General features: G+C 41.0%; 1 protein-coding gene across 1 annotated transcript; it reads right to left on the reverse strand.

The window, feature by feature from the left end:
* Positions 1-1,126: 1,126 nt before the first annotated feature.
* Positions 1,127-11,064, reverse strand: TM4SF4 (transmembrane 4 L six family member 4). Its single transcript, XM_048864130.2, has 5 exons — positions 10,720-11,064; positions 10,342-10,431; positions 7,122-7,255; positions 2,355-2,544; positions 1,127-1,652 (listed from the first exon to the last, which is right to left on the reverse strand). The coding sequence occupies exons 1-5, from the start codon at positions 10,891-10,893 to the stop codon at positions 1,635-1,637; spliced, it is 606 nt and encodes a 201-aa protein (XP_048720087.1). The 5' UTR covers positions 10,894-11,064; the 3' UTR covers positions 1,127-1,634.
* Between the last annotated feature and the right edge of the window lie 542 nt (positions 11,065-11,606).

The following is an 11,606-nucleotide window of genomic DNA, read 5'->3' on the forward strand; positions in this document are numbered from 1 at the left end:
GTGTGGATTTTTCTCACCCCTGGGTGATGTAGTTAGACCAATGTAAGGTTATAGTGTAGACCTAGCCTATGAAGAAGAATACTCCTCATTGAGAAGTAGCTGACAAGGTAGGATCTTTTCTTCTCCCATACCTTTGACGGGGGGGAAACCAAAACCCTTTCCTTCTAGTGAAATGAAGTTACTGGTTATGCAGAGTATTATAGTTCCTTCTGCAAACATTTCAAGCCGAGATACACACGCATAACTCCTACTGGCCACATCCTATCGTCCTTGTTCAGATCAACTTCCCATTGACTGTAGCAGGAGTTTTGACTGAGAAAGGTCTGTACGGCTTGGTTTCTTGATTTCAGTGGAAGTTCTGACTGAACAAATACTGCAGGATTTGGCCAATTGACTTCTGTGGGAATTGCATCTGAGGGCAGTACTGGTCTCCTATGACTAGCATACGGAGTTGTCACTATCTTTGTAGCTATCAATTTTGCCTTTTGCAAGTAGAAAAAAGAACAAGTTTTCACAGTAAGCAGTAAGTCTCCAGTCCCGTGTGCTGACTTCATTAGTTGATAGACTATGCCTGCCATGCAATTAGAGGTGTGACAGCAGCATGGGTGTAGACGTACCTGAGCTAGCATTGATCTAGCTAGCTTGAATAACAGAAATGAATAGAAATGAAGCCAGGCAGTAGGGGCTGTACAAGCTGCACTGGCAGGTGCTGCCACAGATTCTCTGCTATTGTTATTCAAGCTAGCTAGATCAAAACTAGCTCAGGTGTGTCTGTGGTTACATCTCTGACTGCAGTGTAGACATACCCCATGACTGGAATAAGACAGATAGTGGGTGACTCTAAGACAATGTTGGAATAAGCAAGATCATCATCATAATTAATTGCCATGTATTTCCCTTTTTGGCTTAATTCCTGATATGAGTCAGGAATAACTTGGGGGCTTAGTAACAACACACTCATTCCTGCAGGATTGCATTCCACACTGCCCAGTGTGCTCATCGCTTTTACCCTTGTATTTATATGCACAATAATCATGTTGTGCAGGATAGATGCCATGTGTCAATCACAGCCAATGAAAAGGAAAATCCCATTAGACTTCAGATGAAAATCATTAACACCACAAAGTCTTTTTACAAAGAGCATTTTAATGATCTCACATCCGGAGCATAGAAATCTTCACTTTTCTATGTAGAAACAAATAAAACTTTATTCTAGAGTTCAAAAGAAAGTTATAGATTTGTTGCATTTTCATTTCATAAGTGTCAAAAAGAAACAGATACAATTAAATTACAACTGAACTTGTATTAGCAGCATTCATCAGTCCCCAATCAGAGAGCTAATTCATAAGCGATGATGAACGTCCACTCTGAAGAGGCTCTTTTCAAATGGAAGCTGTTTTACAAAAATAAATATAAATGGAATAGCTGGGCTTAATTCATTCTAGGACGTGGGATTTAAATGGCATGCAAAGGGCAGTCAGGGCTTCATAACAATAGCGTGAAATGCCCTTCATTCTAGACCTTCTTAGTCAGAGAGTGTGCAGATGAACATGGCTCACCAAAGTAACATACAAAAGAAGTGCCTCTAAAGGGATTCTTCTCACATGAAGAGATTTCTGCAGTCCTCGTTCTCTTTAAATAGCTCCGTTTCCCTAGAAGAAAAAAAATACAAAGATCATTTATATTGGTTAATATTCATGTGAGTTTTAATGGATTTTATTATTTTGCAAGCCCTGCAGGAATCAGTTCAATAAATGTGTGCTGTTTCAATCTCTGTAATTTGTCAGAGACTCAGATTATGTTTTCAGCAAGAGAAAATGCTTTAGGGGTTTTGAACTGGAATTATTCTAGTACAAGTTATCCCAAGGCTGTGTGGGGCTGATTCAGGGCTGGTCTAAGTTGCACCAACTTGCAAAATCCACCTTAGAACTGTTGTGCTGGTAGAGTTCACCAGAGTGCTGTGGCCTTGGGCTTTACCCCTTACCCATGACCCATGCTTCTGACATGCCTTGTACCTCATGAGGGCTAGTAGGGGGTGATGCAGAGCTGGCTCCACCAGCTTTCTGCCATTTAAGGATTCCCCTATGCCCCGGAAATCCACAGGTGCCCACTTAGGGCAGTTTTAAGTCCCCCTTAAGCCACCAGAGCACTGCAAAGGGAACTTTGCAGTGCTGAGAGTCTGGCCCAATATCTTTTAAATCTTCCACAGTATGTCACTTAAAACAACATTGAAGTCCTTTCTCCATAACACACTCGGGAGTTTTGCAATTGCCCCATGTAATAGCTCAATGTAAGAATATTTACATCCATTATTGATTAATGTAATCACACGCAGAAGACACAAATTTGCTTACCCCACAGCATCCACAACAGCTGCAGTCCCCACAGATTGTTCCAATGAGTCCATTGACAACCTGAACGGCACAAAGCACTATTTGAATTCCACTCATTATCAGCAGCAAGGAGAAGAGGGTCAAATTCCAGGGAACTATGTTTTCAGGTGATGTGCAGAAGGTCCACATGGTCGTGTTGCCTAGATAATTCCTGTGTAAAAAGAAAAAAAGCAAATGAGAAAGACAATAGATCTAATAGTAAATCAGTAATGCAGTACTAGTGTAGCTACTAATTTGTTGTTATTGTAATCTGAAAAGTGAGTCACTGTATCCACTTGACTCTAAAATAATTTCCATATCACTATTAATGGCACTTTGTATTTCTGCTTGTGGAATAATGAAAGAGTTTTGATTTCAAATAATTGCATTTATAAACATTGACATCCTCTATCTGACTACAGCACGAACAAAGAGCAGGTAAAGAAAGAATAAATATGTTCTGAAGGCAATTAAATACTTCATTTTATTCTGTCAGGAAGGAACCGTCAGATAAGATATACCAGAACTTCATATGAAGCTTGTTCAAGCCAAGTATGTAGATGCAACATTAATAGTTAAAACTTCTAGTGGTGAAATGGATGAGCTATCGATAAAGGTGGGAGTACATCAGGGATCAGCACTGATCCCTTTCTTGCTTATCCTCATCCTGGATACCCTCACAACAAACTCACAAATGAAGAAACCTTGGAGCATGTTGTGCACTGTAGATATTGTTCTATGCAGTGAGTAGAAACATGGTGTAGATAATAAACAGGGAGATGTGTTGGAGAGATAAGGGATCAAAATAACTAGAGAGAAAAAACAGAACATATAGCATGTAATTTCAGTAATGTGAGCACTGAAGCATTATCCTTGAAACTGGCTGGGCAGACAATACCAAAAATGCAAAGTTTCAAGTGTCTGGGTTCCAGAATCCAGATAAATGGGGAAATGGAGGCTGAAATGAGAGATAGAATAATAAGCGCCTGGCTCAGATGGAGAGAGATAAGTGGTGTAGTATGTGACAGGAGGATACCAGGAAGAGTAAAAGGGAAAGTGTAGAAAATGGCAGTCCATCCAGTTTGAATGTATGGTGGTGGGTACTGGACAAAGAAGATACATAAGCAAATGATCTGTTCCACAGAAATGCAAATGTTGAGATGGATGAGTGGTGTAAGACAGAAAAAAAACATGTGAGGAATGTGTATGTTAGAGACAAAGTCAAAGTAACACCCCTAGATGAAAAAATGAGGGGGTGCAGGCTCAGATGGCTTGGGTCATGTAAAGCACAGTCCTGACAACAATGTGGGTAAGAGGGCCCAACAGATCAAGACTGACTGAAACAGACACTGACCCAAGAAGTGGTGGGATGTCATAAAAGAAGACATATTAGCATGTGGTGTGATTGAGGATATGGCATCGAACAGAGCACTTTGGAGGGAGAGGACTTGTAGGGTGAACTACAGCTAATGGGATTAAAGCAAGGAAGAAGATGAGAAGGACTATCAAATAAGATCAACGCCAAAGATCTGCCTGTTCTGTGGTCACCCAAGCTTGTATTCTTCTTTCTTTGAAAGTGAAGTGTTTTTTCTTACTAAACACAGTTCCAGTTATGCAGTTGTATAGAGCAACCCTGACATCTAGTGGTAAATTCAGTACATCTAATATGCATATGCGTATCATAGATAAAGTTAAGATTCTGTCATGGGTATTTTTAGTAAAAGTCTGGGACAGGTCGCAGGGGTGACACCCTGGTACCCCCTTATTCACTTATACCCCCTTATAACCACTGTTTTATAATTAGGATGTGTTTTGTATAAAGTATGCCTTGTGAGGTATCTTCTAAAAGTCTTGATCTGCTAGACATTAATATTTCAGATTGTATGTGTTATCATCATATGTGTAGTGATGAAGTTTGGCTATGTATGAGTTACTGAAACATGTTGTGAGGTTGAAAACACCCACAAGCAGCCTTTCAGGTGCAAAAGTAAAAAGGCCAAACAATGTTAATGGCTTATTGAGGAAATGCACACAAGCACAAGGATTACCCCAGGAACTATGTACCATAGAAACCTCTCAGAGATAGCACTACACAATGGGAACTGTTTGACCCAGGTCACAGCAAAAGAGCTTTCCAGCAAGTGGAAAGAAGATATAAAAGGGGGAAATGATATCATGATGGTACCTCACTCTCCCTACAACAACACACCTGGAAACACCTGAGGAACAAAGACTGAACTGGGATGGAATGTGCGGCTGTGTATGCACACCTGGGAAACCCAAGCTTCAAAGCTAGTGCCTTAAGAATCTGCCAGCCTGTTTATCGCTCAGGGTGAGAATTTGCTAATTCATATCCAACCTATCTAGTATGTTAAGCTCAGTTTGCGTTTTTATTTACTAAGCAAACAGATCAAAGCAGATTACTATCACTTATAATCACTTAAAATCTATCTATCTTTTGTAGTTAATAAACTTATTTTATGTTTTAATCTAAACCAGTGTGCATTTGACTAAGGTTTCTGGGGAAAATCTCAGCTTGGTTACCACAAGTGTGCATGATTCTCTTCATACTGAGGGAGAGGTGAACCGGATATTAAACCCATATACTGGCCAGATTTGACCAGGGCAGGACGGTACTGCTCTGGGGTTGTAGGCTGGGGGTTAGAGAGCCTGTGTGTAACTGCAGCTGGGTGTGTCCCTACCTGTGTTAATGCTGGTCAAAGTGCAAGCTTGGAGGACTTTATAGCTTGTCACAGTGTGAGAGGGAACGCAGGCTGGTGGATCAGAGGGCCCAGTGGTACCCCAGTTCCAGGTAGCAACCCAGGGGGAACCTGTCACAGCAGGCAATAAACAAAAATTCATGGAAGCCCGCAAGCTGTCCATGACTTTTACTAAACATATCTTGGGGAGGGGGGACAAACAGAGCATTGTGGGGCTTACAGCTCCTCCAGCCCTGCCACTGATCCTGCGTCAGGGCTGACCACTGCTGCTCCAGCCCAGGAGGGGCTAATCCAGCCCCAACCACTGCTCCAGCAGACTGCTTTGGCAGTGGGCCACTGGTCAGCTGTTCGGTGGCCCTGGGGCTGGTCAGCTGTTCTGGCAGCTGCTGTTCCCGTGGGCCTGGGGCTGGCCACGATGGCCACTGCTCTGGTGGCACCAGGGCTGACCAAGGCTGCTGTTCCGGTGGCCACTGCTCTAGGGCTGGCCGCTGGCCAGCTGTTCTGGTGGCTGCTGCTCCAGGGCTGGCCCCTGTTCTTGCAGCTCTGGGGCTGACAGCTACTCCACAGTCCTGCCCTAGAAGAAGTCACAGAGGTCCCAGAAAGTCACAGAATCCATGACTTCCATGACAGAATCGTATCATTAATCATAGGGTTGCATTTAGAACACAGGGAGATAAATTCATCCTTAGTGTACATCGATTGCTCTCATTTCATCTCAGGGATAGATTAGGCATAGATTTAATGCTTTAAGCACCAAAGTCTGACCTTGGATTAGAGGATGCAACTCTCATTGACTTTGGTGCTACAAAATGTTAAATTATCTTCAATGGGAGTTGTGATCAGGGAAACAATGGTAAATTTTCAGACTCAAATATTTTTCTTAATTGTTATGGTTTTACATTGTTATTAAAACAAAACAAAGGAAATTCTACTACAATGAGAAAAGGGAAATAACATTTCTAACCAACTATCAAATGCTGACAAGTCACCTGTATTTCATCTCATGCCTAGATAACACAGCAGCACAAACACATCCCTTGCTGTTCTAAAAGCCAGCCCTGAGCCACCGTAGAATGAGAGAAGGATGGAATGGCAGACCTCATTGCCATTTTTGGGCTTTGCCAATTTCAATCAAAATGTGAAGGTTATTTCAAAACCCAGTTCTGGTTGTTGTTGTTTTTTTAATATTGCCTCTGGATACTCCTAATGCTCTGTTAATTCAGAGAGTAACAGTATTAAGACCAGAAGAGATGTTTATGATGATCTAATCTGACCTCCTGCATAGATTTCATCCAGTGGTTCCTTCACCTTGACCAACATCCTTCAGCTGAACTACAACACATCATTCAGAAAGAGCTCCAGCCTTGGTTTAAAGATTCCAAGTAACAGAGAATTTACAACATCCCTTGGATATCTGTTCCAATGGTTAACAGCCCTCATGATTAAAAATGTGCATCTTATTTCCAGTTTGAACTTTGCTGACTTAAACTCCTGCCAGGGAATCCAGGGATCTGAACAAGTGACACAAATGCATGATACCAAAGAAGTTTCAGCTGCATAGTGTGGACAACTCCCTCCAATTTCCATAACCAAAATAAAATTACATAAAGACTAACTCTTAAATATTAATAGCCTCAGTTTCAGATCTGAGATTCCCACTGAAGACACTCAGTCATATGTCTCTAGTCTATCCCCCCATACTGCTTTAAAAATCTAAGGAATAAACTGACAAGTGGTAAATTTATCTTAATTGGGGCTCTTTGAAACCTCTAGTTTCAGCTGGGGATGGTATTCTTATTCTAGAATATTGTGTAGCCATGTAACAGTCCACAGCAACACTAATGTGCTTCATCCAGCAGGCAGCCACACTGCAGTCTCAGTAATGTGATTGTGTGCAATTCCCTATTTACACAACAGAATTAAATCTAGAAATGACATCACAAACTTCCTTAGTGCAGTACCGCTTCAGTGAGTGGCTATATTACATCTTTTCTAGCTAACCCATGCATGATGCAGTGCAGTATCTTACCCATTCTCAAATGGATAGGTCCAATTATTGTAACTGTTACACTTAGGGCCTCTATTTAGAGCAACTGCTGACACAATAAAGCAGTATCCGGCTCCCAGAAGTCCAACAGCCGCAAATATTATAGAAGTAAACATCTGATAGAGACAGAAAAAGATGGAAGTTATTTTTGACCTCTTACAAACAGTTAAATGACAGGTTTCAGAGGAACAGCAAACAGTTAAATGTAGCCCGCTTAAGTGAATGTGTAGTACAGTCTCAACCCTAACTCCTGAACAGTCTTATAAGATAAATGCATTATGTAACTAGACTCTAATGTACATTATATGTCTGCAGGCATTCCACTATGTGCCTGCAATTCCCATTGGTCCTTAGAAGCTTAAACCAAGTCAGACTGGAGTGGTGTTTGCATAGGAGACCTCAAAGGAACACCTTGAGACTACAGGAAGTGGTAGTGGTGATTCAGTAGATGACACACTTCCCTCAATCAGTACTAACCCTGTCTGGTGTTCGGGGGCACTGTGCCACACTGAAGGGTCTGTCAGATGAGATCATGGCCAAAATTGAAGTCCCAACCCTTTGTGAAGATGCCTTGGCACATTTCACAAGAGCAGAATTGTTAATTTTGGCGTCCTGATCAAATTTCGGCATGGTTAATTATATTCTGCCTCTGTAAATTTCCCCTCCCTTTTCACATTCTTTTCTTCCTGTTGTGTATTTGTCCTCATCATAACCAACATCACAGCTGGCACTAATGCAGAGATGGCACTTTCAGTCGAGAGGCAAAGGACTGAGTGGACATGAGGTATGGACTACATTATATCATACCAAAGGGTTAAGGCCCTTTTTAGGACAGAGTTGAAGTACATAGGTGGGAAAACTATACTGAAGGCTGTGCTTCTACTACACATGCTGGATCTGTTCTGTGGCTAAATGAAGACTTTGTTTTCAAAGAATGTCGTTCTGGCATTCTTCATGATTGTTTAAAAAAAAAAATCACTTAGAAACCAAAGCCTTTGCTTGGACTTCGAAAACATTTTGTTACCTTCACGTAATCAAATCTTTAAATCATTCCAAGACAATATTAATTCCATAACATAAGCCTGGTGTTCAAATTAACATGAAAGGAAAAATTCTGTTCTCAGTTATACAATCCAACTAAATTCAATTGAGTTGCCTAGGTGAAATGATGGTAGAATCTGTCTGCAAAGCATTAAATGTATTTAACCGTTCAAAATATGTGGTAGATATTAAAGGTCTCCAACAGCTGAACTGATTTAGAATAATAAATTGTTGTGACAGAAAATTGGCAACAAGATTCTCGTGGGACGGAATATGTGGCTTCTAAGCTTAACTAACTCCCTCCAGTGTTAATTCAGCAATAAAGAAGAAAAGTTTGACTTGGACCCTAAACCTACACTGGGATCCACTACTGCAGCCCTCTGCAGCTATGCAGAGCCCTAGTTAAATCACCACAACTTTGCACAGACGTGGGGGGATTGTGCTAGTGATTCTTGATGCAGGATCCAGGTCCTGGGGAGAGGATGAGAGAACAAACAACGTGTGAGAGATGTGTAGTCACGTGACTTAATGCGCTAGTGGAAGGTATTCAGATCTGGAGTAATTGTTACTTTGGTGGCGTTATTCTGGATTTACACCATGCTACTGAGATCAGAATCTGGCCCATTCTAGTCTACTGAGTATGAGAAGTGCATTCTTCCACAAAGATTCTGGACCAAATTCTCCAGCCCGCTAAGTCTGCTGTCCCTAAGTAGAGGTATTTTCCATGGGCATAGAGTACATGGAGGCAGCTACGCCATCTCCTGTGCTAGCAACTCCACCCCTCCACTGTGTAAAATGGAGGAAGTAGCATCTGAAATTAGAAATGAGCCTAAGCCAAAAAGTTCAGCTCCACATTCGGCTCCAGAGCCAAAATTCCTCAATGTCTTCAGGGTGTTTGGATCCATATTTTTAATTTAGCCCATTATAGAAAAAGTTTGAACTGGACTCTACATCTCAGCTCCCCAGAATGTGGCAATGGTACAGTGTAGGGATTTTCATGCTGGGGGAGATGAAGGGGGGTTGTTTGGGCCTGCCTCCATTTGAAATACAATTTTTCACCCACCTTAAAAGTCATAATACTTAAAAGATTGGAGACCTATTACAAAAGAAAATGCAGTCCTGCAGAGTGCTTCTGTATCATGCCCTGTAACTGGCACTGATACGGAGTCGACTTTTAAACTTCAGTTTGAGGTACACAATTTATGCTGTATCTTATTTCGAAGCAACCACTGTATATGCCCTACCTGCTCCCTGTCAGCTGCCTTTCAACACACCGAGAGACAAGGTGGATGAGATAATATCTTTTATTAGACCAACATCTGTTGGTGAGAGAGGCAAGCTTTTGAGCTTACACAGAGCTCTTCTTCTTGCACTCTTCTTCCTCTTTGAGACCTGAAGAAGAGCTGTGTGTAGCTCAAAAGCTTGTGTCTCACACCAACAGAAGTTGGTCCAATAAAAGATATAACCTCACCCACCTTGTCTTTCTAATATCATGGGACCAATATGGCGACAACAACACTGCTTTCAACACACTGTTACTTTAACCTATTATTTTGCTATCATACGCTCCATACCACCACCCTTTTCAACCCTTTGCTTAATATTGTTGGGTGGTGAGGGTCTTTCTTATGGTGTGACGTGGATTTGCTAAAAGGAAGAAATAACTATACTATGGAAATGGCTGTAAAATTTTTCAGAAGATCCACATTACACATGTGTAGGGTCCACAGTAAAGCTATACTGTGACTGTAATGGAGCAAGAGACATCTGTCAAAAAAGAAAAAAAATAACTGTCCTATCATCTGAGAAAAGCAAAATGTGGGTCTTTAAGAAATTTGTTTTATTGGCACCCACTTTTAACAAGCCATGTCAGAGCTACAGCTGTATCGCATTGGCATGCCAACAAGGCAGCACGATAAAAGTGGTCTTGCTACTATCAAGGGGTCCTGTTAGAACAACATCTTGGCACATCATTAATCCTTGACTTAAGGCACAAAGGGATACCAGGATTTTGCACTTTGTGCTATGGACAACAAACACATGCACTACATAGTCACACTCTAGAACATCATAAATATACATGGACAGACATGATATAAATGTTATTGTCTGTAACCATTTGGCTTTTTTTTTTTTGGCCACACACTTCTTTTCCACTTACCGCAAATCTCTTTCCACAGCTTTCATTACCACAGCATCCACAACAATCATTATTCTTAAGGCCCAAAAATACCAAGGAAGGAAAGATCATCTACCAACAATAAAAAATACAGTTCAATTAGGTTGGACCATTCTGAGTTAACCTTATGTTTTAATCTATTCGTCCAGTGACTTTTGTTTTTTATCACTAAATTGAAATTTTCATTACTCAATCAAAACAAGTTTTAAATTGCCTATTTACTTATTAAACAAAGTGCACAATCAAGAGTCATTTGCAAATGTTGGTTTTACTGTATTTGAAGTGCAGGGGAATTACAGTAAAACCCTAACCTTTTACTTTAGAAAATAAAAGTGAAAATTTCAGGATTTGTCTACTTACCAGTACACCGGATCCCAAGATCCCTCCAAAATACCAGACTTCGTCTGTGATGTGTTCATTACTGCTGGTGACTTCTCCTCCAGGGAAAAATAGCAAGATGTTAGCTAGAGTACATAGCACAGCCAGAGGAATGAGGGTGATTCCCAGGCACTTGGCACAACCACCGGAACACATGCTTTCTAAACAAAATTACAAACTAAACTAAAGAAAAATGAAAACCCCTTATTCTTGTCAGTGTTTTAAACAGGAGTGTCTCAGCGTAATTTACAAAATCCAATTCTGTTTTGCCCTTGGGGAATTCAGCCTATAGAATGTTTCCCTCGGAGAGGTTGCAGTCTGTTAGTAAGCCAGTGCTCCAGTTATTTATAAGCTCTCACTGCCATGATGTCAATTTTCTGAACCCCCATAAATGAGATTACAGTCAGACCAACCTCTTTTTTTACCATGACGACCAATAGCCTCTGTTAATGTTCTACCAGCGCAGACTAGACCGTCAGTTATTTGGAGTCCAATTATTGGAAAATATCTTGTTCAGTTCTGGATGGTCATTTTTGTAACACTCTGTCCGTGCCCACACTGGAAAATAATTCTTAGCTGTTGTCGTAAAGAAAACATGTCATTAATCAGTTTGTGATGGCTATAGCCAGCTGCAGTCAGGAATCCCCAGTAAATGGCTTAGGATGGTCAAGCTAACAAGCATTTCTTATTTTGAAAAAAGAAAAGGAGTACTAGTGGCACCTTAGAGACTAACCAATTTATTTGAGCATAAGCTTTCTTGAGCTACCGCTCACTTCATGCCGATGAAGTGAGCTGTAGCTCAAGAAAGCTTATGCTCAAATAAATTGGTTAGTCTCTAAGGTGCCACTAGTACTCCTTTTCTTTTTGCG

This window comes from Caretta caretta, chromosome 9 (genome assembly GCF_965140235.1).
Source record: "Caretta caretta isolate rCarCar2 chromosome 9, rCarCar1.hap1, whole genome shotgun sequence".
NCBI classification, from domain to species: domain Eukaryota; kingdom Metazoa; phylum Chordata; order Testudines; family Cheloniidae; genus Caretta; species Caretta caretta.